This window comes from Thermobia domestica, chromosome 13 (genome assembly GCF_964235325.1).
Source record: "Thermobia domestica chromosome 13, izTheDome1.hap1.1, whole genome shotgun sequence".
In the NCBI taxonomy this organism is placed as follows: domain Eukaryota; kingdom Metazoa; phylum Arthropoda; class Insecta; order Zygentoma; family Lepismatidae; genus Thermobia; species Thermobia domestica.
Window position 1 is genome coordinate 183,491,877 of NC_137466.1, and position 18,916 is coordinate 183,510,792.

Here is an 18,916-nt window from a genome sequence, read left to right on the forward strand (position 1 = left end):
CTCGCTGCTGAACGGGACGTTAAACTCAAAATCAACGCAACTCAACGTTTACACTTTATATCATCACTAATAATACTATCCATGTATCGAAAACTAGTCACTTGTTCCATTTTCTCCCCTCCTATTTCTATATTTGACATCGACTACTTCGTTCCAATCACCATTGCTTTTGCCTTTCTAACAGTGATTTTCATCCCATATTCTTCACAATCCTTCCTCAAGTTTTCTAACTTATTGATATTCTTTTCGGATATGATCTGCAGATTGTATATACCTAATCATTCTACCTCTTATCGAAATGCCATCTTCATTATATAGGCTCTTTTTCACTATTGCTTCTAGATAGGTATTAAATGATGTTGACGAAAGACAGCATCCCTGTCGAACATCTCTTCCATTTGCACTCTCCTCTGTCACTGTATTCCCTAGGATTCCGTTATTTTAATTAGTAATCTCTGTTTTTTTTTAATTCACCGTAAATTTACAAGTATCATATATTGTACCGTTAAATTACTAGAGAACGTAAAATATGTATTTTAAATTTAACTTCCCACTATTATGCAACAAGCTTAAGCAGACGATGATAATGAGATGGATGATAATGTAGTTTGTTTGTTTGTGGTGTTCTTGAAATATGACGCACTGACTTCTAAGTGCAAAATGAATTAAATTCGCCTTTTGATCATTTTTGATATACAGCATCTCATCTTTAATATATAAAGCTCCATTAAGAGGCCTTATCACTGCGAAATTAAAATACAGTTAATTTTTACAGTAATTATGTGATGTCTTCAAATAGATAAAAGATAATCCAAATGTGGAACAAGAGCTCGCTATACAATATTATTATCAATATTGTTATCACGAGTCACCTCCGTTTGGAGTCATTTAGAAACGCGAAAATAAATGCCTATTGTCTAAATGGTTGGAAATCGAAAGCAGATAAGTGGTTCGTGATAACGTTACCTCATGTAAAATAATATTGTCTAGCGAGATCTTGTTCCACTTTTTGATTATCTTTTGTCTATTTGAAGATATCATATAATTAGTATAAAATTAGCGGTATTTTAATTTCGCCTTGATGGGGTCTCTAGATTCCTGTTCAGACATTATAAATGTTCTTATTCTTTTAAAACCTTTTCCCAGATAGCTATATTGGCATTACGGATCTCTACTACATCTTTTTCTATATTGGGTCACATCCACTGTGACACCACACTGAGTATCTTTCTTCACACAATCAATCTACTTCTTCTTTGGTCAACCTCGTATTGAGTTCTATACCATTCACTCGGTGAGCTACATATTCCGGAGTTCTTCTTACATGCCCAAATGATAGAAGTCTATTTCTTGTAATTTTTCACTACTGACCTCATCTTTACTGTTTCTTGGATCACTTCATTCCTAACTGTCATCCCGCGACACTCCATACATCTAACAGATCTTCATCTCAGAGACATGCAACTTCTTTGTTTAATTGTCCAACACTCCACTCTGTATAATACGATAGGTCTCAGTATATGACAGGCTAGATAAGTCTGACGGATAGTACTCAACAGTCTGAAAAAAAAAAAAAATTGGATGAGGAGTTGGAAGGTATCAAAAAACAACTGTACTGACGTTTGGTACTACGTCACAGCTAACACGATTGATTTAACAATCGACCGGTAACTACTTTGTTTACCTTACAGGCAGTTTAAATAGTTTTCAGTTCCTGTTTTCACCTATGTCTCTTCCTGTTTTCGGAGACGCGGTGGCTCAGTGGTAGAGCGTTCACCTCCAGTGCTTATGGTCCCTGGTTCGATCCCAGCTCGCGCAGTGTGGCTTTGTGGTGGACAAACACCGTGCTCGTGGGTTTTCTCGGGGTTCCCCCGTTTTCTCCCACTTTCTTTATTCCACCATTTCACTCATCTTTCATCATCACCGTCTCCTTTAACCTAACCGGCATAAACGTGGGACGTAAGACTTAAAGATTTCATTTCTTCCTGTTTTCAATTCCTTATTTTAATTACTTTCATTCTCACTTGATTTTTTTTTTTTTTTTGGTTTCTGGGAAGTGAGATTGATTATTTTTCATCTTTGGAAACCAACTAATTTATTTTATTACAAATATTAAAAATTCATATAAATTTAATACAGTTAAGTTTAGTTATACGAAATACCCCCTCTTCTGAAAATTAAAAAAAAAAAAAAAAAAAAACAAGTGCTTAAGAGTCTGGTTATGTACACTCATGCCCAAAATGATTGTCGCATATCTATAACTTCTTCCTGCAAGAATATAATTTGATAATGATTTTGCAGGTTATTTTTAATGCTGATACTATGTGTATAATCGGGAAATGTATATTTGTGGTAAATTTCATAGGAAAAGAATTATACATACGAAAAATTATAATGAGTAAAACAAAATATTGCTAAATGGACAAGAAAGTTTTATTTTCATTTTATTGTTTTTTATTTACTGCTCTTTTGACATGAAATTTGCCACATATATGTCTTTGCACGATACGTAGGAGGAGCGTAGCAAACATCGGCTTCAATGCCTTGGCAATTTTGCCAATGCAACGCCTGACTTTTTTTATTTAATGACGAGAAAGAAAACAAGGCCGGATAGCTGCGAGCTGGATACTCGGGAGTCTATTGTAAATCAATATACATAAGTTTAATTATACATCATAATAATTACTGTAGCTTAAATACACCAACCCTTGCTGTGCTATTTATGACATTGTAAATTTTGTAATTGAAATTTTCATTTTTTTCTGAACAGGATACGATCCCGAGACCGATGAAACCATGGAGAAAATGTTAGGGAAGCTGAGTTTCCTTCACAACAAACTTATTCCTATTTGAAGACGATGCGCAATGGCGCCATGCGTTACGCACCAAGTTTAGTACAAAACTTCGTAGAAGATTTACTATAAAAAGAAAGTAGTGTGTAGTATTCTTATAATTCTGTAAGCTTGTTTGACTATGAAAGACACAAGAACTAAACCATACTTATGTTATAGTACTTGTCGTCTATACTTTGAAGCAATTTAAAGAAAAAAGAATGTATATGATATCTAGTTGAATAAGTACTAAATACACATTAAAGTGAGTTATATCTCTTTCCAATTATAATACCACTTAACCATATCTAGGTGATTCAAAATAGGTATCAATTATTGTTAAGAGGCCTAATCACTGCGAAATTAAAATACCGCTAATTTTACAGTGATTATATAATATCTCCAAATAGATAAAAGATAATCAAAATGTGGAACAAGAGCGCCCTAGACAATATTATTTTGAATGAGGTACCGTTATCACGAGTCACCTAGTAGCTTTCCGTTTGCAGCCATTTAGAAACGTGAAAATAAATTTTAAAAATACATGAAATTCGCAATATAGAAATAAGTGCATTGAATTACGTTACCCGACACTGGGAGATAGATATGACTTCTGGAAGTCCGAAGTTCTGTCATCTCCGAATACCGGTTACGTTAAACTCTACTAATAAAGGGAATCTAGGAAGTCCGATTTTTTTTAGAGAAGTAATAGCACTTATAAGTAGAAAATTTACTTGTTAATTTCTGTAACAGTTATTTTCTTATTCTTTTATTTTATTTTCATTAATATTTTGTATATTGTTACTTTATAATTTAATATGTTTATGTATTTTTAATGTATATTCTTTAATATATTGGACACATCCAATATATTAATTTTCTTCTTTAAATAATAATAATAATAATAAAATAATAAATGCCAATTTTCTAAATGGCTGGAAATCGAAAGCAGATAAGTGAGTCTTGATAACGGTATCTCATGTAAAATAATATTGTCTAGCGAGCTCTTGTTCTACTTTTCGATTATCTTTTATCTATTTGAAGATATCACATTAATTAGTGTAAAATTAGGGGTATTCTAATTTCGCCATGAGGTTGCCTCTTAATGTGGTGTTGCATAAGTGATGCTTGCAAAATAAAACGTAAGTTCCAATTGTAAAATATTGTTTAAGATGCAAAATTAATGAATATCACTTGGATATCTTAGGCCTAGCTTCCGTGTTAAAATATAATTAATTAGACAATTGGGGACTATTTTATAAAATATGATTTTGTTATGCACAGATAACAGGAAAACAAATTCAATACTATCAGATGAAGAGGTATCTAATTAGGTATAAGATGAAAGCAAATTAAGATAATACATGCGTATCATATTAGTTTAGCCCTTGGATTTAAATTTTCATTCTTTACAAATATATGTGTAAATACGAAAGATAAGTATTCAGCGTAAATAAAGTATGATTGCCATAAATTAACTTCTAGCTTTTATTTACACTTATTAGAGAAGAACCTAAGTAGAGCGTTTCTATTTCAAGTATGTCCCTGCTGGAGCTGCTGTTGATGTGTGTTTTCCCGTACCTCCCTCGAAAGAGGAGGGACAAATTGCTTTGGCCGAGGTTTTTCTGTGGACAAGGTTGCTACATTGACGGGCTTCGCTGTGGCACAGTCTTATTAGCTATTCTAAGTAGCCTACGATCTTCACTCGCCAAGACTAAATGACTGAATGACAAATTGACAAGAAGTCGAGGTCATTTACTTCTTTTCCCAAAGCTATGGAATGATTTTTCTCTTAAGAGGGCGGCGAGGGTGGGGCCGAAGTGTTTTCACATATTTTTCGAGGGCACACTTGAAATAGAAGGCTGTAGCATTTGAAATAATTTAATTTATTTTTATATTCTCCATGCTTGATGAAAATAAATGGACGAGTATTGGAATAAAGAGATATCTGCTAGAAATGTGAGCTTGTCATTATGTTACCTAATGTATAGTCGATAATAATTTAACCGACAAACTAGCACTTCTAGGAGGTACTAGCAATATTGCACCCGAAGATGAACTTCCTCTGCATGACTATATGTCCTGAGTACCGCAATATTGTAGAGATATTGGATGCCACCTAAGATCGAACCGGTGACCAGGTAGCTCATAGCGCCAGACATCAGAGGTGAAAGCAGCTGAATTCTTCGGTTTCATAAGCTATCCAGTCTCAATATACGAATTTTCTAACAAGAATTATGTAACTTGAAAGAAAAACAAATAATGATTACAGAAAACGTCTTATCCACGTGCAGATCAAAACACCTTGCTCTGCTTTCCAATCAGTTTTTGTTTCATTGAATTTTCCCTTTCATCTTCACTGCCTGACAGCACCATAATCGAAAAAAGAAAATGTATCTCGAAAGAGCTAACACGTGCATCTCAATGGGCAACATTGTGATACCAGCGAAAATTTCTGGCTCAATACTAATGTAATGAGGGTATTATGTTGGATTTGTTCGGTGATTGTGAGCTGTCTGGTAGTTGCCTTTTATCCACGGTCACTTTTGGCCAGGTTTCAGTGGAGAATAATTCAGGAGTAGAACTGCTGAACATCAGCCTCGCAAGACCATACAGACACCTAAATCTAGGTCCATGTAGTGGTAACTTTATGATCTGAAGATTGAGTTCCGATTTTCTCACATACACCCCTTGACAGGATAAATAGAAAGATTAACACAGTGTTTTATTCAGAGATCTAAGAGGGAGAAAATTCCGCCCCATTCCCATTACGATACAGAAGGCCTCCGCCCCCTCCATAGCATATTAAGGTACAGAATGCCAGAAATAATTGAAAGGTACATGGAAAGAAGGGCTAATCAACATTTTACATTTTTGTCAGGAGACGCGATTGGGCGCCTTCTTTCCCTATATAGCTTTCTTTCTTGTGTAAGTTTCTCTGCAACGAGTCACTTTTTTCACAATATTCATTGCATTTAGAAATACAAACTAGCACCAACAAATAGTGACCATATCGGTTTTTTTCCCTCAAACATTGCAATGAGTCCCTTTTTCTATGTACCCTTCAATTGCTTTTGGTAGTCGATGCTCTGACTGCATATCAGTGGCGTCATTTCAGGTTTTGCTTTGGAGGGAGGGACAAGACTTCGAAATACGTAGAGTACCATATTTTTCTTTAGTATATTATTACACTATGGATTAAAATGTATATACATCTCAAACTCTAATGGGAGGGGCAATTGACCCCTACCTTTCTCAAATGACACTCTTCCTGCATATCTTCTAGTTGAATGGGAGCCATCTGTCTGGGTATACGTTTACGTGGACTGTAGCGCGAGAGGTATTTTTATGATTTATGTCACTGGAAAAAAGACTCTCTCCAAGATACATTTTATAAAAAAATATCTTAATTATTTTTGGTTGCTTCCTCTGAAGCCAGATACGGACATAACAAGGATGTCAGTGGTTTAGACTTCCTTTGATGGAAAAAAGATAAAACCACAAATTTTAATAAAACAAATGCGATTTATCAGTATAATGAATTCATAGGTTTTTCATCAGTGTTATTTCGAAAAGTTACATCTTAAACATTTGTGCTTACATAAATTTCCGCTTCCTGAATTAAAATACATATCTTCGCAAATATAATTGTAAAAGTATCGTAGTATGATTTGCTGCAATATACAATTTCCTTTGCCTTCCCCCCTTCCCCAGGACTTCATTCTTCCTTCGACGGTTCTGATGAAGGTCACCATCTTAGGTTGAGACAGGCCTCATTCTTCTTGGTTGATGGCTACTAAGAAAGACAGGTCACTATGATCAGACGCTGGAATTTCTTAGTACTTGTTTCTGTTTCATTTCGAAATGTTGCTTTAGCAAGGCTTGGCTCACGTAAGTCCATAATTATTTCTATTTAAAGTTATTTTTTCACTAATGCTCTAACGTAATGCTGGAGCGTTATTGCTTCAGAATAGCGAGGCCTTAAGTTTGCTTACATCTTGTAGAATTTTTTTTGTGTGTGTGTGTCGACTACTAGTACAGTAGATAAAAGGATGAACCCGGAAAAATGGTACAGAAACGATTTATACCTTGTTTGAAAGGTTTGTATGTGTACTTTAACATAACCAAAACTCACCAAAATCCCTCTCGATAATATCAATATATGACATCATCAAAATGACTGCCAGTGAATTTCGCTTCAGTACATTGAAAAAAGCATAAAGCATCAATCGTGCATTAGGAAAGTTAAATTTTCGGTTAATTTCTTAGAGAATACATCAGGAAAGAACTTCTGTGAGAAACACTATGCATATATTGCCGCCATTTTATAAATATGGCGTCTAGGAGTGAAAGAAATTGACTTTCCTAAGTGCGCTTTATATAAGAAACGTTTGTTTACAAAGCTAAGTATTGTAGAAACTCTCATATTAGTAATTTATTAAAAAATTCTATGTATTTTTTTTTCTGTTTGTTACTCCTTAGCATATACACTAGCCAGCAATATCGTAAAATGGCGAAAGTTGAAACTTTTCAAAAGCTCGTAATTTTCGCAATTATTAATCTATTCTGCAGTTATTAACTATACCAAACTTAGCATAAAGATGGGTGTATACAATGTCTCACTAGTTACTTGTGCGTTAAAATCAGATGACTAAAATCTTTCAATATGACTGCTGTTTTAAAGAAACATACCTTTCTTGCGGCTTTGTGCTAAAAGGTTTAACGGAAATAAAAGGAAATAGTAGCTTAGCTCTTCATCTCTACCCGACAAAATGGTACAGGATTTTTTAACAAGTAAAATCGAAGTACTATCGATTCAACCCCCTATCAACAACAAAATATCCAAATTTCTCCAACATCCATCAAGCATGATGGCATTTTTGCTCCTAATACATTTGTTTTTATGCAAGAAACACATTGCACAAAAATTTTTATTTTCAAATCAGTAATTACATTTGTGTGTTAATCGTCACTACAATTTCCTTACAGACAATTTTCTCACAATAAGCGCTGTTGTACAATAACCACATGCAGATTGTTCAATCTTTGACACTCATTGTTTGTTCTTTTCTTTCTTTTTTCTTTAAAATTTATTTATCTATGAATGCTGAAGAAGAAAATATCGATTAACAAAAAGAAAATCTCTGATAGCGTAATATAAGTAGCACGATAAACAAAAGGGAGACGAAATTCTACCAAGTTTCATCTCCAGCATTTCATCATTTTCTTCAACTTGGGGAGATGTAGTGTTCTGGCATCCTTTACCGTTACAATCACCACAGGCCACAACACATTTTGGGCCGTACTTACGACATGAGCAAACACTCGTTCTACATGGCCGCTTGGAGGACATCTTGCATTCACAACGCATGACTTTTAGCATGTCATCAGGAGCAGGTGCTTAGACAGTCATATGAGCGCCAGCTTCCCATGCTCGAGCTTCCAGCCCCATTCAAGAGGATTCAGCACTTGCGGTGAAAGTTGCATCCATGAAACAACTTGAAGATGCCCTCGAAGGCACTAAAAATATGCTGTGCTTTTTCTGTGGTGGCAGTCTCTCGGGTTGAGATACTACTGGTTGCAATTATCTTCATGTATAGTTTATAACGCAAGAGACTGAGGGAGTTTAAGTCACTTCCACCATATAATTTAACAAGAAAATTTAGGCCAATGGATGCAACAGTTTCTTGGGTGGAATTAACGTCGCCAATCTGTGCACTGAGGATTTCATGATCCTTTGATGCTGTGAGCATTTTTACACAACTTCCTTTTCCACATCTAAAGAGAGTGGATGTGGTATCATACCCAGTCATTGCAGGGATGAATAACACATGTGGATGAAGATTTTCTCCCACATTCTATAACATATGGTGCTATGGTGCACTCTGATATATTTAGTTGCACCTTTCCGCCTAGTTCCAGACATGAAGTAGACATTAGCCATTTCCGATTTTAGATGATAAAGTAGCATAATGAGAATATTTGTATTATCAGCAACTATGGTCACTTCATGACCTTCTAAAGCTATCTGCAGTGAGGCTGCAACGATTTCGGTATCCACGTCACCAGAAGCTTTGATCACCTTGTGGCCATAGTCTGAAATATGCTTGCTGAGTATGGAAATGAACTATCTTTTGTTATATGGGTTTGCGAGGAAAGCATTTTGGTTTGTTTGGATTTTCGTGTCTTCAGAAACTTTTACATTAGCTGACATGAGTTTAGCAGAGTGCCGTTGATGTTCATGGTCTTTAATGGAAGGCTGTTCACCGTAGTTGCTCAATGATGCAAGGTGCAGGTAAGATAATGGTGTGGTGCGGAATATGGGGCGAAAAACTTATTGGATCAGTTTTCATTGATGGGACCTTGGATGCTGCACAATATGGAGATATGCTTGAAAACACTGTTATGTCACTTTTTGTTGAACGAGGAAGGGTGATTTCACCAATATTATCAACAAGATGGATTCCGCCGCATTATGGTCGTAATGTAATCGATGACTCAACGAACATTTTCCCTGTTGATGGATAGGCCGGCACGGACCAGTTGAATGGCCGGCAAGGTCCCAGACCTAACATCGTTATATTCCTATTTTAGGGGGCAATTTAAAGCTATTGCCTACCAGTGTAAAATTAATGACATTGGCTACCTGGAAAGGAGAGTGAACAAATATCACTAATATAGCGAACATGCAGCCAGAATGGGCTAAATTATACATGACAAATGGCGCATACTTCGATGTCGCCCGCATCATGTCTTGGTTGAAGGAATATAGCGAGCATGCAGCCAGAATGGGCTAAATTATAAGTTTATTTTAAAATAATTTTTATTATTAAGAAATTAGTATTTCTTGGTTGGAACAGTAAACATCCGGACAAGCTTTGTGGTTCTAGAATAGACTGTTAGTCAAGGAAAACAACGAATCTAATTCCAGAAACAAGCACACGGATGTCACAGTAACACACTTTCACCAACTTAAAATTAAAATTCATATGAGTAAACAAGGATGCTTATCCGTATAAAAGCAAAATTTTAGAAAGTTTATTCGTCCAGTTCATAACTATTCATTAGAGTGTTTACGCCGCCACTTCGAGCGTCGCTCAAGAGGACCCGATGACTTTACTAGGGTAACGTAGCAGCCAGCACCTGTAGTCCAAGAAACTGAGCCGGCATACGTCCAAGTCTCGAAAGACGTCACCGCATAAGACAACATCCAGGAAGGACTTCAAGCTCAAGAGTCCAGTTCCATAGAGGGAGACGACGAAGGACAGCCGTCACCCAGTTCGAACCCAGGACCACGACATTCCGTGCCGAGCAGCGAGATCCTGCGAGGTGACTCCTAGGAAAGAAGAGGAAGAGTCTTCCGGAAGGTTCGAAGCAAGGACTTTCACACTCAAACACAAATGCTTAAGTGCGTCGTAAAATATCCAGCCAAAAGTGTCAGCGGCCAGCCCAGTGCCTTTGGACTACATCAAGCAGATAAAACGTGAGTAAGCAAAACCATATTTTGATTCGTTCTCGAAGAGGTTTGTTTCAGGGAAAAGGAAGCGGATATTCTATTTACACACATAGCCTTGCATTGGCATGTTTTAATTTATTAGTCTCATCGGTTAGCCTTCAGCTAACGAGACGACCGGTCAAAATTCGAGACCCTACAAGGGATCCTGAACATTTCTTTTACTTTGAATTATTATATTTTTGAAATAATGACATATTCGTATTTTTGTGTTTGCACCTATCCCACAGTTTCATATTCATAAGAATGGCCACAGACTTTGCAATGAAACTGTGTTGATATTAGACCCACAGCTATTTTGCACAGGCGTCGTAGAGCGTCGACACTTGATTTGTCTTTTTCCATTTAACATCAACTTTCATACGATATGCAAGTTGAGCCCCCTTTCCGTTTAAAAATTTTGAGTTGGACCCCGTCTGGGACCCTGCGGGGGTCCCTAGGACAATTTATTTTACTTTGATACGGTGTACTTTTGAAATAATGAAAGACATGTTTTTCTGTTTTTATAGCTGTCTCACCGTTTCAGATTGACCGGGGTTGCAACGGGAAAGCATGGATACGCTTAAAGATTTTAATAACAACGAGTAAATTGCTGCCCCCAAGCGGAATGCATGAGACCTCCCAAATTTTGGTAACCGGTTTTGATCTTACCTTGACCCAAGCTTTCAGGAAATATATATATCACCCCCACTTTGTGGGTTCAGGTTCAACTACATCCCTAGTTAGTAATGAAAACAGAAAACAACGTGTCCTGCGGGGCTCTAATCAGCCTTCACTCGCTAACGCTCGCTCGACAATATATTTGAATTAAATATTAAACTTTGGTACACAAAGGAACCAATTATTAAGCGTTTAGCCAAAAACTAGGCGGACGACCAACTTCGGAATAAATGCCTCTGATAATAAAAATTGTTAAAATGTTACGTAGTTCGTAGCGTTTTATAGTCCGTAAAATACGGTTATTATGTAAATTAGTTTTGATTGCTTTAAACGATACCGAGCAAGGCGGTAACAATATATGAGGTAAGATTTTAAGAATGCCAGACTTATGTACACTCATGAAATCACAGTCGGTTTCTAGCTTTTCAAGAAATGTACTAGCTGGCATATCATCTGAACGTCCACTAAATTTAGTCATTTACCTTATCTCACTAAATTTAAAATGGGTTTTAAAATTTCTCAATTCACTAGGATTTATGTTAGTACATGAGCTTCATTGTTCCGTAGTGGTTTTCTCTCTTCATCCACACTCTGATAACTGGTATCCGTGTTTTTCTTGTGTATTTCTAGGCTCTTCACAAAGCCGGGTTTCAATTGCATGATATTCGGTGTCTGCTACGCTAAGAACAAAATTAGGATTGCCATCTACTATTTCAAATTTTCCTTCAGAATTTGAAATTCTTCCTGTAGTTTCTGAATTTGATTTCAGTGATTTTCTACCTTAGTTTCCACTGCCTTGAACTCTTTCTCACTTCAAAACTGTGAATATGATTCTTTCCATTTTAGCATCCGTTTGTTCTAGCTTGGAATGTAACTGTATCGTCATTTGTTCCATCTTAACATCCGTTTGTTCTAGTTTGGAATTTACTTGTTGTGACATTAAGCTCATTTGATGTTCTAATTGCCGTATAAGATCAACCACGTTTGTTGATGGTTCAGATGTTGTCATTACGTTATCAGGAACTTGAGCACCAGGACTGTCTTGATTTCCCTGTGTATTAATTCTTGCATCTCGATACACTTTTTTACCACTGAATAACAAAACGCAATCCGTTTTGGCTGATTATTTATAACGTATCTTAGATAGGTTTACTGACTAACTTCAACTAATCTCAAAGGTCTTCCTGGACGCGAAACACAAAAATTATGCAACAAAATATCATATTTAATGCAGACACAGTTCGATTAAACTTACTTTATTTATCCCCAAAACTTACTACAATAATTATTTCAAGAAATTAAGCTATTCTTGTTCCGTTAATGCACTGTATTTACTTACTACCGGTACTAATCCTTTCTCCGCAGTAATCATAATGCACATCCGATTTCAAGGATGTTGTAAATAGAGGATCTGCCCATATGTATCTTCATCCTATTAAATCAATGAAACCAAAAACAACCGAGGATCGGTACGTCTGATTGGCTACTCTCGTTTCCGCCATCGTCTGATTGGTTACTTTCGTTTCCGCCATGATTGTTGGCTCAAAACATTGCGATCTCATTGGGCGGAGTGGGCAGACTAGGGGGGGGGCGAAACTGTGACGTATTGGGCAGATCCTCTATATTATAAGATCCTTGTCCGATTACGATGACATCCTCACTTATTATATCTGACAGCCTACATAAACAAGTTTAAACAAGTCTGGCCACAAGGATTATTATCTTAGGTACCGGATGATTGTCCTTATTGCTCTATAACAAGGGGTAAAAGTGAGGGGGAACTCAGGGCGACGTCGTTCGCTCACTTACAGAATTTATATGTGGCGTCTTCCCGCTTTCTAAAAAATTACAATGGGCAAAAATAGGCACGGGGACGGCTTGACGTCATGCATCCCCCTTCTTTTCAGATTCACTTTTACCCCTGCCTATAACTAAACGTAAAAAATCATTATCGGTGCAGAGTGATTACACATGTGAAAAGATAGGTCCATGATAAAAAGAGTCAATATTTACAGTTTTTGGTTTTTGAACAAGTCCTTGATAGATGACAGTTTCTCCTTGGCCAAGTCGCATTTTTAAGAAAGAGTTGAAAGTGAAATAGATAGTCCAAAGGGTTATTTTGCATGTTCTTACGGAGTTTTCTTTAACTAGGCCGTACAGTCGCGAGTCGGATATTTGGAGTCTACTGTACCTATTATGAGTTTGAAAATATTATGTGCATTTCTCATAGTTTTTTGTGCTAATCTAATGTATTGTTTTTATTCATACAGTTCCTTCAATTCCTTCGGTTCCTTCAATTCCTTCAGTTCCTTTATTGGATTCATTACCAGATATTGTGCTAATTTGATGTATTGTTTTTTTATTCATAAAGTTCCTTCAATTCCTTCAGTTCCTTTAGTGAACTCATTACCACATGTTGTGCTAATGCGATGTATTTTTTCTATTCGTGCAGTTCCTTCAATTCCTTCAGTTCCTTCGATTCCTTCGGTTCCTTCAATTCCTTCAGTTCCTTTAGTGGACTCATTGCCAGATTTGCCGTTTGATGGTCGAACAAATTCCCGCTCGGAAGTGTGTTATGGAGATTTGGGCTGTTTTAACTTGGATGGTCCATGGTACTCACTGTTACGCCCGATTCCACTGCTTCCCAAGACACCTGAAGAAATTGGAACTGAATTCATCATCAGCACCAGGTACTCTTGTATAAAATGTTTTCACTATTTATTATTTAATGATTAGATGTTAAGAGGCCTAATTACTGAGAAATATAAATACCACTAATTTTACAGTAATTATGTGATATCTTCAAATAGATGAAAGATAATCGAAATGTGGAACAAGAGTGCCATAGACAATATTATTTTGCATGAGGTACCGTTATCACGAGAGTGGCTTTCCATTTGCACTTGTTTAGAAACGCGAAAATGAATGCCGATTTTCTAAATGGCTGAAAATCGAAAGCGGATAAGTGAGTTGTGATAACGATATCTCACGTAAAGTAATATTGTTTAGGAAGCTCTTGTTCCACATTTCGATTATCTTTAATCTATTTGAAGATATCACATAATTGCTGTAAAATTAGCGATATTTTAATTTCGCTGTGATGGGACATCTTAATATTTTAGTGTTAAAAAATAAGGTATAATGCAAATCTTTACTTAAAAAGAATAAGGTGCATATGAAGAATACCGAGAAACGTATTTCGAAAATTTACGATCTAGTCCTACTACCTCATAACATTAGACAAACATCTACAAAAGTATGTTTGTATAGACAACATATCACGAACTAGATTAATAAGATATAAGCAACACAAACAATGTATGAGTTATTATTATCAAATGCTCGAAAGAAGTACTCCAGCATTTTGTATGCACGTCTCTCTCCAACGGATTCAGTGAGTTTAAATAAAGTCTATCCCTTCAGCACCCTACATAATCCTCTACGCTCTTGTCTGTTCTTTCTCACTCAGGCTAGGGTTCCTGGTTTGATCCCAGCTAGTGCCAAGTGGGCTTTGTGGTGGACAAACACACCTCGTGCATGGGTTTTCTCGCGGTTCTCCCGTTTTCCTCCTACTTTCTTCATTCCACCATTTTCATTCATTTTCATCAATACTGTCTCCTTTAGGTTACACGGTATAAACGTGGGACGTAAACCTGAAAGATTCAATTTCATTCTTTTTCGCTCACTCAGGCTCCCACAATTCGCAGTGAGGTATGAGAGAAAGCATCTTATACAAAGCTTACGAGTATGTAGTGAACATGAAAAGCAGGGAATACGAACAGTCAAGAGGACGTCTGTTTTTTTTTAAAAAAAAAAAAAAAAAAAACTTGCAAAAAAGGAAATGAGGAATAGAAGATTAGTTTGTTGGGGGGAGCTATTTTTTTAATTCCAAAAATTAGAGTTTTACACTACATCACTTGACTTACATTCCTATATTATTTGACCTTCATGTCTGAGGAAGGAAGAATTCCTACCCCTCGCTCCTTTTGTCTCATTTTTGGGGTCATCATTCCGTAAGAGATTTTCATGACTTTAGAAACAGCCTTCATGCACAATAAATCCATCAATTTTTCACTTTTCGCATATGATTACACTGTTCTTCCGTTCTTTCGGCATTATTATTATTATTATTATTAATTATTATTATTATTATTATTATTATTATTATTATTATTATTATTATTATTATTATTATTATTATTATTATTACTAGTTCAACCTACTCTCTCTACACAGTGCATCATTCGCATATGAGCATGAATCTTCTTGTCATTCCTCACGACATCTGTACATATCCCTTTACAGACACAAGTGAAAGACATCCTAATAAAAATCGGCAAGGGGTATCATAAAGGGGAGATTTTTTCAATATCACTCATCGTTTGCAATATTTGAAGCTACTTCCGGTTGGAGTTTCTAATCCATGTATGATTAGTGTTTTGTTTCTTCTTGCATGCAGTATGTAATAAGCAAATACTTTACACACACATTTAATTATAGCGTTAGTGATATATGGTGTTCATTGGGCAAAACACTCGAAACAATAAAGATTCATCTTAGACTGGAGAAATGGTTACCCTTCGTTTCTCATTCTCATTTCATTTCCATGACCATGAAACAAACGCCTGAGAGGTATACAAACCCTACACAAATGTGTGGTGTTGGAATGTATAACTTGTAGGATATGATACTTTTCTTTAAAATTTCAACACTTTCAGTGTACCCCTAAAATGTAATAAATACTGAATTAGTCCCAGAAGCGACAGTCCTACTAGCGACAGGAACTGTTATCTGTCCTATGAGCGACCGATTCATTTACATTGAGATGATGGAAGATGATATGATTCCATCTCGTAAAATATGTTTGCCTCTGGCGTTATTAGCGCCCGAACAACTTTGGTATGAAATATGTACGTGCCAGTGATACTGTTCATCAAATATATTTTTCCTCTACTGTGAGTGCAAATAAAACTTATTTTAATTTTGAGTTAGATTTGACATAAAACATATCAAATAACTTAACAAGACACAGGGATATTTCCATGAAAAGTATATTTCTATGTAATTATTGAAAATCCAGTTGTAATATCACCTTTCTTCAAAAGTTCTGTACTTATCTTCTTGTAATATCCCCTTTCTTGTAATATCCCCTTTCTGTACTTAATTTGATTCAAATCTAAGCACACACTAAGCACAGTAATATATTTTATTTTGAAAAATATAAACGTGTAACAGTTTCGCTAACTATCTACTTTTTAGACTTCCTAAGACTCTATGAATAAAATGAAAAAAAAAAAATGTCAATGATAAAAGACAGCTTTTGAGATCCCTTACATCTGATTGGCTATTCTCAACCAATCCCACCAATTACAATACAGTTCACTCTAAACAATCCAAAAGGTAAACAAACTCTTTAACTACCTTCCCCTCTATTGTAAGCTACTAAAACGTAAACTAATTGCTTAATTTGCCTTCCCTCCCTTGTTTTGACTTATACATAAAAGCTTGTCGTGTAGCAATCTGAAATAATCCCTTATAACTAGACGAACTGTTAAGTCCTGCGAGAGATTTGTAACTCGTGTAATAATTTCTTCAAATACACCGTATTTTAGATTCTTTGGTATCCTCAAGTGGTGAACACCTTTTTTCCATGGGCGCCCGATGGGAAGGCAGGGGTCGCCCCCCTGGCTCACAAAAATGTATACGTAATATAGCAAACCACGTATATTAAAAACCAGACATACCAGACGTGATACAGCAACCATGGATATGCCCTTCCCTAGAAAATTTTCTTCGGGCGCCCCTACCTCTTTCTGATTTCTTTCTTATGCCATAAACATATTCAATCTAAACTTATGCTCCGTATCATTTTAACATGAAATTTTTAATTATATCAGAATCATAGACAATGTATTTAGTTAGTTTTCCCCTTGATAGAGTCAATGTATTCATAGAAATTAATTCAAAAATATAATATTAGCATAAACGTATAAAAGATTGTTAATGTAATGAGAGCATTCTCACGTATTAAATTCAGGTAGAGCGAAATTTTTCATAGTACATTTTGTTAGGTTCTAAATCACATTAGCATGAAACAAGTTGAAGAAGGGAGAACCTTATCTTCTTCCATTATCTTAGTATGAACGAATCGGTGACTCATAGGGCAGTTAACAGATCGAATCGGTCGCTCATAGGACAGTTAACAGTTCCTGTCGCTAATAGGACTGTCGCAAGTGGGAAGACACCTAAATACTCAATTAGAACTGGACAATCTACTCAAAGTTTGGAATCGACCAGTGAAAACGGCACATTTCTAGCACTCGTTTTTTTCGAGATTTCATTGTCGAAAGGATTGGAGACAAACATATACATTTTTCTTTGAAGACAGACATATAAACTTTTCTTCAGAGACAAACATATAAACCTAGTATTTTCATATATAGATGGAAATAAATCGTTTCGATGGGATTTCGAAGTGAAAAATCTCATCTCAGTTTTCGAAAATTAGATAACTGGCGAAAACACGGGACTTTATCAGTACTCTCTTTTTTGTCTTCTTGTTTTAAGGTCTGCAGTTCATAAACGAAACATCTGTTATTTCGTAGAATGGGCTGAGAAATATTACGTATGTTGCTACGTCCTCCCATTTTTCACTGAAATGGCGAAAAAATAGTGTTCAATTTATTTTTTTTTTTTTAAATAGAAAAACAAAGTTGATCCGGGTATAATTTGACTACAAGTTTGGAAATTAATACTTGTGTGAAATGAAGCTGTTGTGCTTTATTTGTCCTAAAAATATAGGCTCTTTTGTGGATTGGGTAACCAATCTTCATTCCTTGATGCCATTACGGGTTCAGCACTTGATAAAAAGATCCATGTGGATATATTCTAAACCAGATGCAATTGGCAATCTGTAGAATGACAAATTTAGTACGTGTGTACATATATTTACTGGTTTTTCTCTATTTTGCTTTACATTATCATATGAGTTCCTTATAAAAAGAAAAAATGTTTACTTTTATTATTTCATACCCAGATCAAACCAAAATTTAACAAGAATTTTAGGAATGATCCAAAAAATGCATCAAAATATTGCAATCTCGACCAATAATTAGTTTTTGGATCAGAGTCCACAAAATCTTTGAAATCGAGTTTTCGTTGATTTTTTTTTTTTTTTTTTTTTTACGGAATAAGCATATCATACTGAGTAAATTGTTAGTTTTGGTTTGGCTACAATATATGTAGTTCTCAAAATATGGGGCGTACAAGAAAATGTTTGATTGAATGAAATATATTGAATTTTGTGGATCCGGAGCTACAAAACTTTTGAACGGCCCCTAAATAGAGTTTTCGTACTTTTTACGATATAAACACATCATACTGAGTTAAATGATAGTTTGGGTTTGGCTACACTACATGTAGTTCTTCAGATATAAGGCCTATAGAAAATTTTTGCCTGAAATATATTGGATATTTTCATCCAAAAAGAAATCCATTTTTATTGCTGTCAATAATGCGACACAAAATTTATAATTTACGAGGCAAATTTGTCTCGTAAATTGCTTCGCAAAAAGCAAAATCTTAAGAAAAAGTTTATATATATTCCTCACATTAAAATAAGATAAAAAAAAAGTTTATATAAACCTATGGGTGAAAGTGCATAGTTTCAGAGCTAGGGCTGCCCAAAATCGCGAAAAAGCTAGATTTCAACAGGCCCTCTTTCGAATTCGAGAAGCTGTAGATGGTAATAGTTATCAGCGTAAAGAAAGCTACACACACACAATCCAAAAATGTATATTTCATCAATGTTCAATGGGTGTACAGAGTACTCGTATTTCCTGCACGATGTAATTCCCAGACATACCATCAACCGAATTTTCATATGTGCTCTAAGTTTATGCCTGGTTCAAAG

At 35.6% G+C, this 18,916-nt stretch overlaps 1 protein-coding gene across 5 annotated transcripts in view; it reads left to right on the forward strand.

Annotated features, from left to right (window-relative positions):
- Window positions 1–18,916, forward strand: part of LOC145668843 (pancreatic triacylglycerol lipase-like) — a 192,243-nt gene that overhangs the window by 70,604 nt on the left and 102,723 nt on the right. For 2 of the 5 annotated variants that reach the window (XM_081737040.1, XM_081737042.1), the window contains exon 10: window positions 2,771–4,309. The exons of 1 other annotated variant lie outside the window; for it this stretch is intronic. In XM_081737040.1, coding sequence (XP_081593166.1) covers window positions 2,771–2,853 — 83 coding nt within the window. In that variant the 3' untranslated portion in view covers window positions 2,854–4,309. Of the gene's footprint in view, window positions 1–2,770; window positions 4,310–6,595; window positions 6,723–13,456; window positions 13,695–18,916 lie in introns of those variants that run through there. 2 more of the 5 variants (XM_081737044.1, XM_081737043.1) reach the window with 2 other exon arrangements.